This window comes from Tinamus guttatus, unplaced genomic scaffold (assembly GCF_059628265.1).
Source record: "Tinamus guttatus ecotype Peru unplaced genomic scaffold, ASM5962826v1 Tinamus_guttatus_pri_ptg000323l, whole genome shotgun sequence".
NCBI classification, from domain to species: domain Eukaryota; kingdom Metazoa; phylum Chordata; class Aves; order Tinamiformes; family Tinamidae; genus Tinamus; species Tinamus guttatus.
The window spans coordinates 157,449-177,167 of NW_028288857.1; the positions used below are offsets into that span (position 1 = coordinate 157,449).

A 19,719-nucleotide genomic window follows, 5' to 3' on the forward strand; every position below is an offset into this window, starting at 1 on the left:
CCTGCGTGTGCTTGCTCCTTCTTCTTGGAAAGCCACATGATGTGTGGCACAAACAAGGCAGTGTTAGAATGACTTTTCTGGACCTGAAGGATTTATGGGGTGGAAATGACACCCAAGAATGTCTTCTGGTATTGAGTGCAGATATAATTCAGTATCCTCAAGGCCAGCTGGGTGGCCCATGGACATGCCCTCCAGGCCAAGCACTCCCCAGCAAAGTCCTTGGGAACCATCTGGCAAAGCAGTATAGATTGGATCACAGGCCCCAGTTTTTTTTACAGGGGTTTCCTGCCATTCTTTGTGTTGCCTGACTTTTTACTCTTGAAGGAGCTGAAATGAGGAGACTTGATTTTTCATAAAACTATATGAGCCATCAGTCAGCAAAAATGAAATCTCCTGTAGCCATCAAAGTCATCATGTTTTGAATTTCCAGGAGGGGCTGACGCAGGTCACACTCAGATGGCAGCTTGCCCTGCTACCACAGCCAGCCGCACGTGCTGGCAGCACTGGGGTGTTGGGAAGTAATGCCTGGGGATCAGCATGTGTTGCACTACTTATCAACAGGCACCACGACATCTTTTCACTTCCAGATCCCAGTTAGACAACACGATTCCTATTGTTTCTCCTCATGTCTGCCATCGTCCATTAGCCCACACTAATGCTGGGCTCAAGTGTTTGAAGGCCGGCAGGCCCTCCAAGCAGAAAGCATTGGTAATTTCTCTCCAGCTGTCCCTGAGCAGACATCATATGTTTTCTTATCCTTTGTCCATGTGGAAGCTTCCCCAAAGTCATGTATGGAGCTCTTTATTAGCTCTGTCCACAATAAAATTTTCTATACCCTTTGCTAAATAGTTTCCTCTTTTTTTTTTTTTTTTTTTTTTTTGCAGGACTTTGGTTGCTCAGGTGATGGCTCCTAGGGGGTTGGGGGCAAGTCTACAAGGGGGCCTTCCTGAAGAGCAGGGAGTCAGTGACCTTGCCAGAGGTGTAACTTCAGGTGGGCTTCTGAGCCACAGAAGGGCAAGAACCGCAGGGAGGATAGTCGGGATGCACATCATGCTGCAGGAAGGTCGCTGTGTTCTTTGGGGGCAAGTGGAAGTGGGATCCTGGACTGAGGAAGTCCCTTGGATGCTTAGAGAAAGGTCTGGGATGTCTCAAGGTGGCAGCTTTTGAGTGCAGTAGGAAAGGGAGCAGATGTCCTGCCTTACTAGCAGGACCCTCAGGTTCACCATTTAGTTTCCTTCCTCTTTCTGCCTTGTACTCCGCTACCAAGAGGAGTCTCTCAGATTGAGAATGCACCTTAAGCCCCAGCTTCTCCTGCCATGCACAGACACACCCAACCCGAGAAGGATCCCTTACCCCAGAGCCACCAACAGCCACTGCAGAGCCCCACATGCTGCTGGCCTGTACAGGTGCTGCAGACTTCTCTGCAAGGAGAGGTAGCCCATGCATTTCGTTGGAAGCCACGGAGATGCCCAGAGAGCCGTGGGGGTCCATGACGTAGGACTTTTGCTGGGAAGTGAGGACATCCTTCAGCTGTGACATGAAACCTCCCTCCTAGCTTTCTGCACTATATCGATTCTGGGGAAGACATGAGTGAAATGGTCAGATTTGGGGTGGACCTGGGCTCCTGGGAGAACTGCTCTCTGCGTCAAACCAGGTCGCCAAAAGGATGAACCTTCACAAATGCCATTCAACATCTCAGCCATGAGGGCTCCTTCATGCTGCGAGATACCTGGCAGTATCCCTGTGTGCCTAGAACCTCAACTCTGGTGCTGTGCGTGGTGCCCCTCTGAGCCCGGGACATTTCCCACCGCAGGCAGCTACAGCACAACAGCAGCAGAGAGCTGGCTGGGATGACAGCAGACTTCCTGGTGCCTTCATGTCCTCCCATCTTCACCCCTCTCAAGCTCTGCAGGATTTCGAGGCTTGGCACCTCTGAGCACCTTCACCAGCGCTACAAAAAGCCGGAAGGGCAGGGCAGGATCTGCAGCCAGAATATGGACTCTTCCATCAGCAGAAGGCAGTGCCTTGACTGGCTGCTCCCACCAGGAGATAAGGTGGTTCTTTCTCAGGAACAAACAACACTCAGGGCAGTGATAGCTTTCTGAAGTCCTCTCCAACGCTCGTCTGTAAGTCACAGTCTCTGTCCTCATGCCAACTGCTCTGCCAGGCCTTGCAGAGCCTTCCTTTCTGTAGTGCCAGCCTATGCCGGGAACGCAATTCCTGCTTGGTTTCATCTCCGGGCATGGCTTAATCCGAGTGCCCTTCCCATGGGAAATGCCTGTGATCGCTGCATTGACCGTGTCCTTTTTGTCAAGCACCCTCCTGAGCTTTGCCAGGGCACCGAGCTCGAGCGACGGAGCCCGGTGGCTCCGCACACCTCTGGCTCCAGCACCTGCAGGCACCGGGGCTGCGCGCAGCGAAGCTCCCACCGCTCCGCAGACCCCGCCAAGCCACGCTGCTGCCTGCCGGCCCCGCTGTTGCCGGGGTTACCCGTGTACACATTGCACAAGTGCCGAAACACGGCCCTCTGTTTTAGCAACTCACGCTATAGACGCTGTGTTCCCGTATAACCTCACGCCGCCCCAGCCGCAGAGGGGCCAGCGACTCCCTGAGGAAACGCGATGACCCTGCCAAGTGTGGCGGCCCATCCCATGGGAGGCAGGGCAAAGAGGATGGAGGGTGAGGGATGAGGTGACTCCTGCCTTGCGGTTCCCCAGTCCCCTGCATGCCCAAAGGAGCTGCTGCAGCGCTTCAGAACCATGGGTGAAGATGGAAACGCAGGTGACCCTAATCCTGGCATGGTGCTAGCACTGACAAGCCTAGTGTTCACAGCTGCTTTGGCTCAGTGTGTCCCAAAGAGAAACAGGAGTTAAATAGCTCTTTAAATAGGTTTCTGGGGCAACAGACAGCCTAGAAACATCCTGACCTTTTCTGGAAATCACAGAAAGGGAGAGGTCCCAGGGGACCTTCTCATGGAGCCATGTCCACACTCCTCCCCTACCCATGCCAAAGGACCTGTGTAACATCCTCCCTGGCTCCTGCCTAGGCCAGGGGCTCCGGACCAAGGCACAGCCTCCTTCCGGGCTCCCTTTTCCGGGCTGCAGGAGGAGCAGCCGGAGCCAGCCAAGGGCCCTGCTGCTGCAGCCAGTTGGGCAGGCTCCCGTCCCAGCAGGGCTGTCGCGGTGACAACAAATGCACAACAAACCCAGGCCCATAGAAACCGAAACCTGACCTGCTCAACCCAGCCCCGCGGGAGGGCGAGGCGCCCTGCCAGCCCTGGCCTGGTGCCCCTTTCCTGCAGAGCCCTCGCTGGGACACTCCAGCTGTGCGGCCTCGACGCTCCTTAGGCTTTGCAGCGCCCAAGGACTGCCGCAGAGGTGGTGGTGCAAGGGTCTGCAGGAGAGCTGTTGCTGTGCCCGGCCACGTAGCCACCAGCTGCATGAAGATGGCTAATGTGCTGCCCGCTGCTGGGAGTCCTACCAGAGCTCCTGCTTTCCTGCTGCTCCGGCCAGCATTGCCTGCACTCGTGCTGTGGTCTGCCGTGCGCGGTGAGCTCCCACCACTCCAAAGGCTCGCAGACCCCGAGAACTTACAGATGACCTATGCACAGAGGGCTTCCCTGTGTCCACAGCACTGAGTGAACATGAATCTTCTACCTTTCTCCTGCCACTTGCTTAGAGAAAGCAATTTTCCTCCACCATCCTGCAAGAAACCAGAGACACTGACTCCTATGATGCTTGGGTGGTCAAGAAGGCACCATGGTATAGAAGCACTCTGCCACTCTGCTGGTGACTGGAGACTGCACGAACACTAGTCCTCTCATTCCCAGGGCTCATAGCTTCATGTCCTGTACTTGCTAAGTCAGAGATTTCCACCACATCATGAGATGCTCTGTGCTGTTGCTCTGGTTCACCTCCTTGTTCTCATCCTTGGTGTGCATTCTCTGTCACATGCCCCTTCCCACAATGTCCCAGAGGACAGAGCTTTCCTGGTTTTGACTGTGTTGGGTATGTTGTGTACTTGGCTGGAAGACGTTGCGTTCTGGGATAGGAGACATGTAGAAATCAGGGCTTGGAAAAGTGACGGGACAGAAATCAAACTGAGGTCCTGACTCTGAGAGTGAGCAGAAAAAGCATCTGAGCCCAAAAGAATCTGAGCCCAAGGGAGATATTGAGGGCGCTAACCAACTCAAAAAGGAGCCCCCAGGCAATCCTGGCAGGAGCGGCTGCCTAGCAGGAGTTGTTGCAGGACCTTGCTGCCCTGTGCAGTTGTGGCGTCAGCAGAAGCAACTTCTTCAAAGCTGGAAGGTAGTGAAATGCAGATCCTCTGCACCCACCTACTGTCATCACAGCCTCGGATCCCCACTGATGGCCCTCTGAAACCTGCCTTTGGGAAGAGTGGGATATTCCTAGGGAAGCGTTTGCCCCGTTGTCCTCTCGGGCAGCCAGGGCTGAGAGCAGCCCTGCACAATAACTAGGAGTCATGGAGATGGCTGCTCCCTCCCAGGGGATGACAGCTGTATATGCCTTGCTTGAGCTCCATGAGGTTCATTAACCGCTTCTCCAGGGCTGGACCATGGCATGCAGCAAAGTAGCTGGATGTCCCCAGCCCTGCCCTGTGTGCTGTGCCAGTGTCTCTGCATTTGCTCTGCGCTGGTTTATGCTGCACTTGCACTGGTTCCTCTGCAGTTTCACGGGGGTCTCACTGCAGCACAGCTGGGGCTTCCAAATACCTCTGACCAGGATGGCCCTAGCCAGCCCTTCTGATTAGGTTTCGCTAAGGGTGGTAAAAAACTGCTTGGAGAATATTGTCTCTAATTGACTTCAGGATAGTTTTTTTCTGCCTCATCTTGCAATACGCATTTGTCCTCCACAGCCTCCTTCGCCCCTCTTTGCAAGCTGCCATCCGGAAGGCTGGCTGAAGAGTTTGGACACACCACATTGGGCGATCTCTACTCTTGAAGTGTTACCGTGCTCTTCGTGAAGAGCCAGTTCTGTGCCACCAGCTTTGGCATAAACCTAGTGCCTGCAATATGCAGTCCTGGAGCTCAGGTGAGGCCAGGAGGAAGTGTCATGCCACAGCTCCCTCCTCTCCAGGGAAGCAGGTACCAGCCATTGGTGCACCAGGTGATGGATTGAGTGGCAGGAGAAGGGTGACAGGAGGAAGGGATGGCAGAAGGGGTGACAGGAAAAGTGGCAGGAAGGGGATGGCAGAAGAGGGGGGTGGCAAGAGGAGGGGATAGCAGGAAGGGTAACAAGGAGACAGGAGGGGTGACAGGGGATGGCGGGAAGAGGGGCTGATGGGGGGTGACAGGAGGATGGGTTGAGAGGACGGGAGGTGGCAGAAGGGGGGTGGTGGGTGGGGGGTGACAGAAGTAGGTGGCAAAAGCAGGTGATAGGAGGGAGGTAACAGGAGGAAGAGATGGCAAGAGGGGGATAGTGGAGGAGGGGTGACAAAAGGGGTGACAGGAGGGTGACACAAAGTGTGGCAGGAGGCTCTGCGAGGGGTGACGGAGGAGCCCCGTAATGAGCCGCCGCCGGCCCTGAGGCATCGCCGGGCCGGGCAGGGGCAGGGCCGGGCCGGGCCGGGCCGGGTCCGTGGCGGGCGGGCCGCGGGCTCCGTCCCCGCCCCGGCGCCGCCCGTCGCCATGGAGCCGCCATAAACAGGCGGCGCCCGCCGCGCCTCGCGCTTCAGAGCGCGGCGCCCGGAGGTGAGAGCGGCGGCGGCGCCCGGGGACAGCGGGGCCCGGCGGGGCAGCGGGGGGCACCGCGTGACGGGGGAGCCGGGCCGAGGGAGGGGTGCCGGGGGCAGCTCGCTGAGGACGAGGAGGAGGGGGGCCGCAGCGCGTCCTTGCCGCAGCGAGCTGCCTCTGGGGAGTCGCCACCACCCCTCAGCCTCTGGCTGTCCCCTGCTCCGTGCCCTACAGGGCACCTCGGCGCATGGCCCTGGGGTTGCACAGGGCCATATCCCTCCTCCCACCTATCTCAGTGCACATGGGCTGAGCAGGGCGTGTGGGTGGTGACCGGGCCCCTCTGTGCCCCCCACCTGCAGCAGCGCCATGGCTGGGAGCACGGAGGTGGCATCGCTGGAGGAGAGTTTCCGCAAGTTTGCCATCTATGGCGACACCAAGGCCACGGGGCAAGAAATGAATGGGAAGAACTGGGCTAAGCTGTGCAAAGACTGCAAAGTGACTGACGGCAAAAGCGTCACCAGCACGGACGTGGATATTGTCTTCTCCAAGGTGAAGTAAGTGACTTTGCTTTTCAGGGCTGCTGTGTGGTGGGAGGCCATCATGGTGCTGCGGTAGGGGGGGACACCCACAGGTGTGGGCCTGGGTTGGTCTCTCCTGTATTGTCTCCAGCATGGGAAGCTGGAGGACTGAGTGCCTCCCTGTGATGCCCTGCTGTAAAAACACCATAATGAATGAACTCAAGCCTTGGAGGGCAGGAGGCTCAGGCTTTAGTGCTGTGGCTGTATCCCTGCTTCAGCTCCCAGGCATCATGGTGGGCTTGGCTGGCTCTCTTGTGCCTTTGTGTTTCCATCTAATGAGAATAGCCTGCAGGAGGAGGGAGCTCAGGGATCTCCCATGTGATGGCTGCAGGAGCCCAGCCCATCTGCGCCGCTGCAGTTGCTGCCGCAGCCTGCAGTGCACTAGGCGTTGGCCGAGTCATTCCCGCTTTCTCCATCTAGCTGGGCCTGTTGCCCACCAGCTCTTGCCTTTTCCCAGCTTATGTCTCCAGGTAGAGCTCATCCTAGTCAGGTTGCTGCTCAGTGGCCTTGCAGCCCCTGTGGCCCTTATGGATGGGGCACAGCCTGTCCTTGGCTCCTAGCAGCCCACACCTGTACTGGGTGAGGAGTTCTGCTCCTTCCCTCTTCACCTCCCTGTATGGTCCCAGAGCAGGAAGGGTGCTTGGGGCTGCTTTCTGGGTCTCATGGACACCTGATGCTGCTCCATGGATCACTTGGACCTCCCAGCTGGGGCCAGCTGTGCTGGGAAGGTGATGTCCACATGAGCCACAGAGAGGGACATGGCAGCTGGAGCAGTTGTGGCTAAAAGCTCTGCTACAAGGAAGGGATCCAACTCTTCAGGTGCCTCTCAGAGCAGTAACCTGATCAGTGCCACAGCTCAAGGTGGGGGCCCTGGAGAGGGATCCCAGTGGAGGCAGCTGGTTCTCCACCCGTCATTGCTTCTGCATCATGTGCTCAAGTGTCCTCCTCTTCTCTGGCTCAGCTAAGAGGGCCTCAACACCAGGATGACTTCAGCTGATGCAGTATTTAAGAGAGCGAGTTGCAAGAGAGGAGCCCTCCCTCTTCCCAGCACACAGGCCCCAGGGCACTTCCTTCGAGTGCTGAGGTTTTGACCCCAGGGATTTGGACACCATATGGCTGATCCACTGCTGAAGCCCAGCGTCTGCTGTCCCGGGCCTGACTCCTGCCAAGAGTGCCCTGGAGATAGCTCCCTTTCAGGGGTGGGTGAGGGGCCTCAAAATGCTCTGCTGGGGGAAGGAAAAGCCGGGACCTCCTTGGAGGCTGCAGAGGTGCAGCCTGAGGAGGAGCTTGCGGGAGCTCAGGGCCTGGCCCCTGTGCTTGCAGAGGGAAGACCGCCCGTGTCATCAACTACGAGGAGTTCAAGAAGGCGCTGGAGGAGCTGGCACCAAAGAGATTTAAGGACAAAAGCAAAGAGGAGGCGTATGAAGCTATCTGCCAGCTGGTGGCAGGGAAGGAGCCAGTCAACGTAGGCGTCACTGTGAGTGCCAGAGCGCCTTGGTCCCTGGATTGGTTGTGAGGGGAGAATGGGGCTGTATCTGGCACGCCAACGCTGTGCTGGGGAGACCCCTGGTCCTGGGTAGAACTTGGGCATCTGTCCCAGACTCCTCCTCCCACGAAGAGGGGACTGGAGAAGGGGATTACACAGGTCCAGTGGGTACCAGGGGGATGATGGGATCCCCAGTGGGTCTTGGACTTGCATGGGGCAAAGGAGGAGGGAATGGGGGCCAGGGGAATCCACATTGTTTGACTCCCTTGGCTCATCTTGCTGCTGCAGAAAGCCAAGAACGTGGGAGCCGTGGAGAGACTGACGGACACCTCCAAGTACACGGGCTCCCACAAGGAGCGCTTCGACGAGAGCGGCAAGGGCAAAGGCAAGAGTGGCCGAGAGAACATCGTGGACACCAGTGGCTACGTCAGTGCCTACAAGAACGCAGGCACCTATGATGCCAAAGTGAAGAAGTAGGGATGGCTGCCCATGGCACCCACCCGCCCCGGCCCTGCACACCAGGCCTTCGGGGCTGCAGTCATGTCAGCCTTGCAACATGCCCTTGTGCTCGAGGGCCCTGGGGGCAGTGCTGGGCTGGGCCCCAGGCTGCTGGGCTACTGGTCGCCCAGCGCTGATGTGATTAGAAGGTCGCCGGGCCGTGCGCTCTGCCCTGACAACTACGTGTATCCGTGCTGTATTGTGAGCCGTGTCCCTCCTGTTGGTACTAACGGGCCCTCTCCCCTCCTGCCCTCCATTGGGGCAGCTCCCGCTATACTAACAACACTCCTTGGGGCTTCCTGTGCCCTGCTGGCACCGAAGCCTTCCCTACCTCAGCCCTGGCCCTCAGGGCGCTCTCCCTGCCAGTCCGGCTGGTGATTGCTGCCTTTCCTACCTACAGACCTCCAGGGATGGGCGTTCCTGTCCATACTGACACCATGGCCTTCTCTTCTCCACTGTTGCCTGCTCGCACTGTCCCCTTGCTGCCGGGCTTTGCTGTGCTCTCCTGCTTGCATTAGCACCAGGCGCACGGTATGGTCAGTGCTGGTGCCAGAGGGCCCTTCCAGGACATGCTCTGCTGGGGAACATGCGGGGAGCCCAACACACACCCCGGGAGAGCCGGCCTGTGCCGCGCTTCGTGTTCCTCTGCTGCTGCCACAGGCCTCCCGAGCCCTTGCGAGGCTTCCTGCTGCCTTTGAGAAGCTTGTGCCAAAGGACTGTGCAGCCCCGTGCTGTAACCTGGCTCTGCAATAAAGCCCGGCTAGTACTGACACCGTTGGTCTGGTTGTGTGGTGGGCACAAGCAGTGTGGGGAGGCTTGGCTGGCAGTGCTGCCCGAGCCAGCAGTGCCATGGAGCTCCATTGCGATGGCTCATGGCTCTGGTGAGCTCTTGGCCGTCCCCGAGTTGCCTGAGCAACCAGGAGGACACAAACAGTGAGCGCCTGGCTCCGGCTGCTGCTCTGTTTGCAACCAAACACACGAGTTCCTGGTAACGGGCCCCGGGACCGGGTCCTGCTCAGAGCCAGGGCTTGCTGCCACCAGCAGCTCACGGCATCGTGGGCGAGGTGGCCGCGGTGCTGAGGGGCACGGCTGCTGTGGCAGAGCGCTGGGCGCTCGCTGTGGCCGCGCTGTGCAGGCAAAGAGCCAGAGCAGCGGGAAGAACATGTTGCTGGGGTGGCTGGGCTGGGCCGCGGGGGCTCTGAACTAGAGCCCTGCTGGGTATCTGGCTCTGTGTCCCCTCCTGTTAGGGGCTAGGTTCCCAGCTCAAGTTATTTTGCAGGTGTCTCAGCACAGGAGCCAAATGAACAGCGTCTGTGATCGGCCCAAGCTGCAGGGGATGTGCCCGGGACACACATGTCTTTCTCTCTTGGGACTCACTCACTGCATGGTCCCCTGCCAGCTCCTTGCCATGCAGCTCCTGCACCTGCTTTTTAAAAAACAGACCACCCAAACAGTTGTTTTATTCCAGTTTTAACCCCAGCTCACAAACTAGGCTAGGAAAGAGCACCTGGCGTAGAGGGTTATCCTCTCTGAGCAAGCCAGAGTGCTCATGTCTGGTGGGGCAGGGAGATGATCTCCAGAGGTCCCTTCCAACCTCAACCATTCAGTGATTCTCTGAAATGCCCCTCTGCAGCCCAGACTGCAGCTTACACTGTTCCTTCTCTAAAAAAATCAGTGCTTGGGGGCTTAACTCCCTGCTACCTCCAGTGCCCCCATACAGCTGTGAGATGCAGAATTCCCAGGGCAAGGCAGCATCACATTCCCTAGTCATTAGTGCAAGTGCCATCCTGCCCTGCTGTCCTCACGCACAGAGGCGGAGCACTTGAACAGGCAGCAATGTCTGGTGAAGGGACGAGCGCGTCAGGGCATGCAAGGGCGCCTCAGACCAACCCTAGGGCTCCCCTCTGGGCCTTAGGTGATGTGGAAGGGGGATGCCCGCGTCAGGACAGCCCTGGGTACACAGTGAAAGGCAATTGCAGGTGCTGCTGGAGCCCTTGGGGGACTGGGGCAGTGCTGCTGCAGCAGAGCAAGGCACAGCTCAGATGCCAAAGCTCTTCTTGCACTTCCTGCCCTCGCCAAAAAGACCTGGAGCTGCTGGATTGCGACAGGGGGCCAGGCAGGAGCGCTCTGGGCCCTGCTGTGGCTGCCCTGCTCCTCCTGCAGCTCCTGCAGGCTCTCACCACCTCTCCTGTGCCTCACAACAGCGTTGGAGACCACATATGCTGGGCAGCAGCCCTTGCCCCCGGCCTCTCCCAGCATGCTGGGAGCAGGGATGCTCCGGGCCTTCCCGCCAGCGGGAATACCTAAGTACAAGCTTGGGCACATGGGGCTCCTGGCAAAGACAGAAAAGCACAGGTTTATTTTGCTACAAAATCTCCACAAAGGGCAGAAGGGCTTTGTTAGCTGAATGACCTAGAAGTTCACAAACTGGCACTGAGATTTGATGTGTTTTTGATACCAGAACATCAAGACCAGGAAAGAGATATCTGCCTGGCTCTAAGTTTGCATGCACCTATAGGCCCAACAGCTCTGATTCTACCCCTGGGAAGCTGGAGGAGTGAATAGTCCTGGGGGTAATTTTTCAAGCACGTAAGTCATAGAGGACTTACCCTTTCTGTCCTGCCCAGGAGCACAAGGAAGAATGGATGGACATTGCTGGTGCAAATGTCCTGCTCTTTTGTTCCTCTCCTGCTCACTGCTTGGAGAGGAACGCAGTGAAAGAACGGCACACACACGAGCATAAATGTGAGCTGCAGATGGTGGCACAACAGGGCAGGATTCACTTCCATAATGAGCATCCCTTCTACTCTGAATTGCCCTGCTTCCATGCAGATCCCTGGCCTTGAGCCAAGCCCACAGCTTCCTCATCTCACTGTAATTGAATTCCTTCTTCTGTCCTTTTCTCTTTCACTGTAAGACTGATGGCCAATGCAGTCACTAGAGAGCAAAGTGCGTTCAGCAAGATTCAGAGAGCAGCCCAGGACCTGGTGGATCAACCACTTTCTCAGGAGTAAAAATGGAAATCTGGGACTAGAACTTCAAATACTCACAGTCAGTGCCATGAGCTGCTGCTCTCACCATAGGGCTTACAATATTTCACCTCTGGTTACATATTGGCAGCTCCATGCTGGGGTATTGATTCAATTCAAATTTAGAGGGAATTAAATCAGCTGAATTACCATCTTCCCAGCATGGCATGGTTTCAGAGAGAATTTTATTATACAACGCTCATCCCCGTATTTCTGTTAATAAAATAAATGTGACAGAAATGCAAGAACACTAGTACTCGGATGTCTTTAGGGCTTTGGAGGAAAGCAGAAGCAGGAAAATAAGAACTTAGTAAAAGCAAATATTAGATTCAGCATCTTTAAATGCACACATGACATTTCAGTCAATACAAAATTGAACATAATCCATTCTTAAAGTCTGTTTGGTTCCCTTTAGAGAGGACAGTTGCATAACTGCTCTGTACTGCGGTACTGACCAGAGCTGTACGCTGAGGGTACTGGAGCAGTTCTTTCCAGAGGAGGTGATCTCCCACGAGCGGTGCATCTTTCAGAAGGAAAAGGTGTTTTGTGAACAGCAGGACTGTTCTCTTTATTCAACTGTTGCATCAGGAAGTTGTTTGTAGACAGCAAAGACCTGGGCAGATAGTTGCAGAAAAAAAGGATGGAAGTGGTGGCTATGCCTACAGCAGAGTGAGCCTAGAAAGATGTTTACAAACCTAATATACTGACTTCCATTTATTCAAATTCACACTTCAAAAGTCAAAATTGTATTTATAGTTCTGTATTTCAAGTCAACTACAGCTGTGCTTCACTGTAAGATTTCATAGATAACTGGCTTACATTGGTATAGTTATCTGATGGTAACCATTCAAAAGGTGCTCTAGAGACTAACAGTATGTGTTAAGACACCTGCAAGCAAACCAAGGGCGTACTGTGATTGCAAAAGGCATTCTCCTGTCTCTGATTTTGACCTGAGATACCTTTTAAAAGAATTAGAGTTTCATCAGACTCACTCATCAAATTGGCATTTTAATATCTGGGCTGAAAAATTTGTAGTAGTTCCAGCTGTATGAACCTTGCAGTGCTTGATAACAATCATTTATTATTTGCCCTGAAACACTTAACCATAATTGTTTGTCTCTTTGTTCACGGTTTGTATAGTGCAGCTTTAATAATAAAAACAAAACCGTATTATCATTTTGCCCTCCTTGGAGCAACACTCCAAGGGTTCATCATGAGACTTGTCAGCCATGCAATCTGTGTGCCATTTAGCTCTCTCAGAGATGATTAGTGGCAATGTCTTTTGTACTTAATTAAGGACTGAGGCATGTTTTCTGAGCCAGGAGCATGAATATTTCATAAGCAGAGGTTAAGCTGAGCTGAATAGGACACTGCCTACCCTGGGCTTGCAGAGGTGGCTCAGGGAGAGACTGGGGTTGCTGCAAACCAGCAGCTAACCCACCACTAACCTCATGTTGCAGAACAGAGGAGGAGGTGCAAAATACAGGGCAGTGGAGGACTTCAGTGTTTCCCTTAGAAGGCATTTGCAAAATTCAACACAGTTTTATAAATATTTATCCATGTACCTGTTCCCTGCAACACATACTTCCAGAAGCCAATTCCTCCTGCAGGTCAGTGGTATCTTCCCACTTCCTTTGATAGAGGCAGCTGAGAAGAGGCTACTCAGGCACTCGCTATGGACCAGCTCATGTGCCAGAGCTTTGAATTCACCGATTTTTGTACCAAGGCAGTGAGTACTGCAATAAACATAATGGCAAGCTGTGTACCATACCTCTGGCTGTCCTGTAGAAGAGCCACAGTCTCCTGAAGTCTGTTAAGCTGTTTTAATTCCATCTTTAGAAATTCTACCTGGAAACTCAGCTGCTCATTTTTCCAGAGCAAGTCATCTGAAGGAAACAAGGAGATGGGTAGCACAAAATCAGAAAAAAAAAACATGTAAATGAGTTTGTAATTAAAACAAAATCTTGATAATAAAAAGTCTGACATCCTGATAATAAAACAACTCACTAACACACATCCTGCAACTTAGAACCACATGCCTGAGACAGAAGCAGGATCCAGGGCACTGATTTATATGGTCTCTGCTTTGGCCAGGTCAGAGCAGAGGCTCATACCTATTTGGCCATGAAACCTGTGTGACTATTTCAGATTCCGTAGCGCCTCTTACCATCTATAGGGGACACTGAAGTGTTGGGCAAATGGAGATTAACTTTTGCACTACTGTCAGCTCATCTGTCTGAAGGCTAGGTACAGACAGAAAACACCGGATAAGTATTCCGGTTTGTAGGAATTAATGTGTTGGTTCTTTGGCAGTCAGTCAAAGCATCCACTACAATGTCACAGCTCAGATGGATTCCCTCATCCTTGCATTACAGTAGTCTTGTTCTTGTTGCACAATGAATCACACCTCTTATAAGAGTCACAGATGGCAAAGCTGGATCCTGGAATAATGTTAGCCTGTTGATTGGTGCCAGTGACTGTGAGATTTATAAAGTCACCATTAACCTGATTTACTACAGCCCATGTAGCTATGAATGAATACTTCCATTTCTAAGAGAGCAGCTTGTACAGCTGTGAAGGAAAAGACCCCAAAGACACTCCCAACCATTCACAACTCTAATAACAACATGTGTACCTGCAAGGAGAAAAGAAAAATATTTTCAACACATATTTCGCATGATAAACTAAAAGTAAGCAGTGTGATCCTACTGTATGTGGGCGCTTGATTTCTTTGGATGTGATGATTAGCAGTCTGGTCCATGTCTTGTGACTTGGAAGCTGACATTTGGCTGTCCTCCAGTCCTTTAACTGGCTGCTCCATCATATAATCCATTAGTGATGAGACGAGACCAAAAAAAAAAAAACAAAAAAAGAAGTTGCAGAAACAAAATGAAGCTAATTAACAAAATGATATTCATTAAGAGAAATGAAACAATTTCCTACACTTTTGCCAGTAAGTTGCCAGGAATCTTGCCTTAGTAAGTGATAAATAAAAATGGGTGTAACATGGTTGTTTAGTTAAGTACCCCTTTCTGTCATCACTTTGAAGCATTTCTTTGAAACACACTCCTAAATAAATGAAGACATTTTCAAAGCATGACTACATAGGTATATGAAAAGTAACCTAAACAAACAGTAATATTAAAAACACAAAAAGATATTCAGGCATTTTGGCAGAGAGTTCAGATGATGTCAGAAAACAAATCTAAACAGCAATGTTTCTATGGATTTTTTTCTTTTTGAGACCTAATTGGAAACAGATTTAAGCTTTAGATTTTAGAATATATCCCCACAGCATCTGTAATGCTCTCTGTTCATGACACATTTTAGTCTCAAGGAGTATGAGGCTGCAGAGCAGAAGAGGGGAAAACAGCAGCAGCCTCCAGCTCTCATCATTGCCACAGGTTGATGCTATGGGCTTGGGAAAGCCCATAGCTGGCTGTCCTGATTCCTCTTGGGCTCCTAGCCAGTAGATTACAAGGTGAGTTACAGAACCAAAAGAAAACTCTCCCCGCCTGGCTATCATATGGCTCACTCTTTCTACCCTCATAAATCCAGCTCCACTGGGGCAGAGTTGCAAGAAAAAGGAAAAGTTCAGTGTGGAATAGCATTGCAACTGGATAACCCTGGAGCTCTTTATCAGGTGGACTACATAGGTTTTGAATTTCTGTCAGGAAGGGCATCTCATTGAACACAGGCATCTCACTTCTTCACTGAGTGTGCCAGAGAGAGTAAGATCCACTTAAAAAAAAAGGGAAAAAGAAGGAAAGACCAGTCTTCCACTGAATCAAGAGGTGATTTGTTTTGATGCACCCTGTAGATATGCCTAAATCCAGCTTGAGTAGGGGAGTAGCAGCACAACTGGAGGCAGGGTAGGGGAACAGGACTGTTCTCAGCCTGTTCTCAGCAGGCTGCAATAAAATCAGATTAAAACATGAAACTGTAGATAAAAAGCATGTGTTTCAGCTGAGAAATGGAGAAATTTGAGCATCTATGGCACGTAGTCCTGAACAGAAGGATGACAAGCAAAACCAGTTGCTAGAAGTCTGGCTGTGCAGTTGACAGACCCAGATGTTTTAAGGCTTAGACGTTAGACAGAATCAGTATAAACAGGATTGCTGAGCCAAGCAAATGAGCGTGTTTGCTATTTGTTTTCCTGTGGTCCAGATGAGGATGATCCTTAGCCGAACAGCTCCTCTCTGTGGTAGCTAAGCAGCACAGAGGCTGTCAGCTGAACTATGGTGGAAGCAGATACAAGGTTTGGATGGGACCCCATGGGATGCTACTGGCAAAGCCATTAGAAAGAGGATTATCAAGGAGGTGTACATGGATCCCACTATCTGTAAGAAGCAAAGGCTTTGAAATGCGCACAAGCACCTCCTGGGGACCCAACCCTTCCCTTGCTCCTGACTCAAGGCAGCCGATAACCAAGTACCCATATTTCAAGGAGCCACTAATTTGATTCCTTCCAGGAGAATCAGTCTGTTGATTTAAAATACAGGGTCAGAAACCTCACTGAAGGCAGTATTGCTCCTTGTAATTAAATTAGGTGATTCATCTTTCCACAATTTCATTAATAGAAGGAAGTTTTCCTTATTAAAAAGTTCACATTATGCTGCCCATCTTCTTCTGGAATAGCCACAGACATGGACAAAGACAGACAGCTAAAACCACCTACCGTAGCAGTATTTGTTCTGTCAAATTGCTCAGTGTATTTCAGCTGGGTCCTCTGAACTTTGCAATCATTTCTAGCTAAGGCTGAGGAGTTGTGTCCAGCTGGTAGATGAACAGTATGCGGTGAAGTAGCACAAGCCACCAGATGCAAAAGTAGGTTTTGGGCTGGAACTGTGGAGATGGAAATAGATTTTAACAAAATAAATAAATCAGTAAATAAAATTACTGTATTTTCTTCATCATTAAATGACACTAGGGCAAAGCTGGAAGCTTTTCCATTTGGATTTTTTCCTGGTTCCAAATTAAACAGAAAAAAACGGAATCTCAAACCTTCTATGAAAACTGAAAATCAGTCCAAGGGTTTTCTTTTGTGTTTCAAATAGAAATGTTCAACTTCAATATGATCTTTACATTGCAAAAAATATCTGACTGTAAACTAAATTTACTTCTGAAAGGTAAATCAGGAAGTTCTGTGCAGAAAATGCTAAAGCATCTAATTCCAATAACTTCTGAAGGGGTATAATTGAAAATTAGCTTTTCCTATGAAAAAAAAATACTGTCAGTAGTACACTGATTTTTGAAATAAGACATGTTCTAGAACAAAATGGGAAGCTATTATCACTCTGAAGAGAGCAGAACAAGGCTCTTAAAGTCTAAAAGCCACATGGAAATATAAATTCCTGCCTTTAAATATGAATTGGAAGAAAACAGAGAGATAAAGTGTTTCCATATACCTGAAAAGCTTACCAAGAAAATCCTTGTTAAACAGAAGAGATCCAGATCCATCCCAGTGACAATCTACTAACTCCAGGAGTTGCTGTAGAACAGTTGTAACGTGGGATGCTTTTTCAGGTCTGGTGGGACTGGGACTTTCCGTGATACCAGGACCATTACTCAGCTCACTGGAAAAAGACTAATGAGAGAAAGTCAAAGCTGCTTACTTTTAATTAGTGCGTGTAGTACATCTGCAAGCATCTCCTGTCTTAGCTGGATGCATCTATCAGGTGTTTATACTTGCATTTTTCCAATAGGACACAAAGAAATCAGGCACTTGGCATTTTCTACAGTGTTTTATCAGCAATTTCACTTGTGTCCCTAGATTTACCTCTTGCTCTCTTTCAGACCCATTTGTGTAGCCAATTTCCTGAGACCTGTCTGTCTGCAGTTATTGCTTTTTAAAAGACATAAGCTGTTTTGTATTATTCTTTACAGAGCCTGTTTGACTAAGAGATGTTACGTTAACACCCCATTTTTCACATAAGCATTTCTGAAGAGCAAATATGACAAAAATACGACACTTGCCTCCTTATGTGAGTCTTTGAAGCAATGTTTAGGAGACATCAGTGAATGCAGGCTCTCATTTTGCTTGTATTCCTCTCTAGAAGAGCTTGAGAACCTACTGGCTGCAGCTTCTTTGACCTTCCCAGGCATCATGGGTAACATTGTTGGTTTTGTTGCTACAGGCTGTGAGTTCTCCGGTAACACGCCGGCTGTCAACGAGTGAAGCTTCGATGTTGTATCATTGAAGCTTACAGATGAAGCAGAAAAATGGTTGTCTAGTAGAGCACAATTATGGTATGGATATGTGCTGCTGTGCAGATCTGTGGGGAAGAAAAAAAGCAAAGTAGATCAATTTTCTCCAAATTTTTATCCTTGTCTCCTCTCTGAAATGACTGATGCAGCAGCAAAGTGGTTTGAATGAAAAGCGCCTTGACAGAGGACAGTAACACTGAGGCACAAGTCTTCAAAGCTATACAGGGGATTAATTCCATTTAAGCACCAGTGTCCTGTTAATTTTAAGATTAATTAGTCACTCAAACACCTTCAGGCATCTGTGTTTGGCTGCCTGTTGCTGGGAAAGACATTGAAGATCATCAGGTGCAAGGGCAGCCACTGAGGCAGAGTTCAGAAGAGAACAGGTACACTGACTTCCTAGGTAAACTGCAAACCTCTATTAAAAATATTAAGTGTTAAAAGACAGCTTAGTTTAACACAGACACTCAATTTTAGGCAACATGCAGGATACATCCCTTTGCAGGCACCGACTTCTTGTAATCTGGCTATTTAGGGATAGTCTGCTCTACAAATTGGACTCATGTCCATATCAGAGAGCAAGTACACTATACAGTGGTGTATTTTCTGTTTAGAAGAGTCCTTATGCTTTTTTACCTGAGCTCATTTTGAAGGGACTTGTGCTGGTGTTTCCTGCCTCGGTGTGCAGTGTTGATGCACCTCCACTGGAGGTCTTCATTTCTCCAGCTAGCTTCCAGCTGTAATCTTTGTGGCCCATGCAGATTTTGTCGATCTGCATTTTTTTCATAAAGTCTTTGTGCTGAGGAGTTGAGGTCAGGGAGACATGGTCAAAGTTGTCAAAGCTGCTTAGCCTCGTGTCGCTGGGTAGCTTGCATGAATCAATTGTATTTGTGTCATTCAAATTCAATCTCTTTGCAGAAGACATTTCCTGGCCAAGATCATAAATACCAGCCTTTTGTATTATGTCCCTCTCTGAGGAGGAGTCTAAAATCTTGCTGTCTGAGAAAACCACCCGGTACCCTCCTTTGGTGAGCCCTGATCTTATTTTCTCTGGGGAGCGCAGGGATGAACGCAGTTGAGAGGGTGATGTTAGGTGTTTCTGATCTGGAAAGAAAACAAAACCTCGAAGTATGGAGGATGAAATTAAAAACCTGCAAAACATTCCCTTACAACACAGTTCAATTTATGTTTTCCTTCCACCTTTAGGTGAGATAAATAAATGAAAACTATTACTAGTGCCACATACTGCCATCCACAATGATGCTAAGATTCAGCAGGGCAAGAAGACCAATACTTAAGTGACTGCCGAAGGCATTTAAACAGCTTGTGAGAAAGCTGGAATTGGTGTAGAAAAATCACATCAATAAAGAAAACATTAATTTTCCCACCATTATGAGTCCAGAGCAGTTACCTGCTTCCAACTGACTATCATTCATCAGCTGCCTTTCTGAAACTTCTTCCTTCTGAAAAAAATATTTGAAATGTTACCAAATCACGAGTTGCACATTCATGCGTGGGCTCTAATCTGCCCATATTACAGAAGTATTTACAAGCTTGAAGACAAAGATCATATTTAGACACCATTTATTACACAGAGGTTTAAACAGATGTGTAGCAGCACAAGGCACAAGAATTTAAATACGTAATTTCAAGACCAGTAAGTTACTTACAAACACAAGCATAATAACGAAAGGCAGAAGAAAGGAATGTTTTTTTTGGTGCAAAGTTTAAACGCATGTTAAATGTATTTTGGGGATCTATGACAAAATGCAGATCACAAGTGTGGTCAGAATGCTTTTGAGAGCACACAAAGCAGTCTTGATTGAATAAGAGCACAGTGTAGCAGACTTGAAGGAAACCTTAAATGAAAACTTAAAATCACTAGCGCCACTAATGCAACTTAGGAAATCGGATTGAAAAAAAAATCTGGTCATGGGGAAAGAAAGACCAAAACTCCATGATCATCAGCCAAAATAGGAAAAAAATATAACAAAGTTAAATGAAGTGCCACTGGGCACAACAGGAACAGAATTAACTGCTGGTAAAGGCTATTTGTTATGGGGAAAAAGGTGACAAAAATCAAAGTATCACCAGACTCACCTAGGAGCTGGCAGTCCCACCATCCCCACCTAGCTTGTGTCAGCCCAAAGGGGCCTTCTTACCTGTTTGCCTTGCTTGAAACTGCACTGCTTGCTCTCCTTAGCAGAACTGCTGGCCTCCATCACTGAA

At 50.3% G+C, this 19,719-nt stretch overlaps 2 protein-coding genes across 2 annotated transcripts; one reads left to right on the forward strand and one right to left on the reverse strand.

Moving 5' to 3' along the window:
• The first annotated feature begins 5,610 nt into the window (after positions 1-5,610).
• TPPP3 (tubulin polymerization promoting protein family member 3) lies at positions 5,611-8,281 on the forward strand. The gene is made up of 4 exons (XM_088529116.1): positions 5,611-5,710; positions 6,052-6,246; positions 7,594-7,747; positions 8,045-8,281. The coding sequence occupies exons 2-4, from the start codon at positions 6,059-6,061 to the stop codon at positions 8,231-8,233; spliced, it is 531 nt and encodes a 176-aa protein (XP_088385242.1). The 5' UTR covers positions 5,611-5,710; positions 6,052-6,058; the 3' UTR covers positions 8,234-8,281.
• A 3,407-nt stretch (positions 8,282-11,688) lies between these two features.
• LRRC36 (leucine rich repeat containing 36) lies at positions 11,689-19,712 on the reverse strand. The gene is made up of 9 exons (XM_088529117.1): positions 19,653-19,712; positions 18,902-18,953; positions 18,127-18,594; positions 17,260-17,558; positions 16,705-16,870; positions 15,962-16,128; positions 13,993-14,098; positions 13,055-13,169; positions 11,689-11,896 (listed from the first exon to the last, which is right to left on the reverse strand). The coding sequence occupies exons 1-9, from the start codon at positions 19,710-19,712 to the stop codon at positions 11,695-11,697; spliced, it is 1,635 nt and encodes a 544-aa protein (XP_088385243.1). The 3' UTR covers positions 11,689-11,694.
• Positions 19,713-19,719: the final 7 nt, after the last annotated feature.

What these genes read in the sequence shown, in the direction of transcription:
- TPPP3 (XM_088529116.1), top strand. Translation starts at nt 6,059, where the DNA reads ATGGCTGGGAGCACGGAGGTGGCATCGCTGGAGGAGAGTTTCCGCAAG. An exon ending in ATTGTCTTCTCCAAGGTGAA is followed by an intron (nt 6,247 to 7,593) that starts GTAAGTGACTTT and finishes CTGTGCTTGCAG; the next exon opens with AGGGAAGACCGCCCGTGTCA. An exon ending in CAGTCAACGTAGGCGTCACT is followed by an intron (nt 7,748 to 8,044) that starts GTGAGTGCCAGA and finishes TTGCTGCTGCAG; the next exon opens with AAAGCCAAGAACGTGGGAGC.
- LRRC36 (XM_088529117.1), bottom strand. Translation starts at nt 19,712, where the DNA reads ATGGAGGCCAGCAGTTCTGCTAAGGAGAGCAAGCAGTGCAGTTTCAAG. An exon ending in TCCCTTCAAAATGAGCTCAG is followed by an intron (nt 17,559 to 18,126) that starts GTAAAAAAGCAT and finishes TCTTCCCCACAG; the next exon opens with ATCTGCACAGCAGCACATAT. An exon ending in TCAAAGACTCACATAAGGAG is followed by an intron (nt 16,871 to 17,259) that starts GCAAGTGTCGTA and finishes TTCTCTCATTAG; the next exon opens with TCTTTTTCCAGTGAGCTGAG.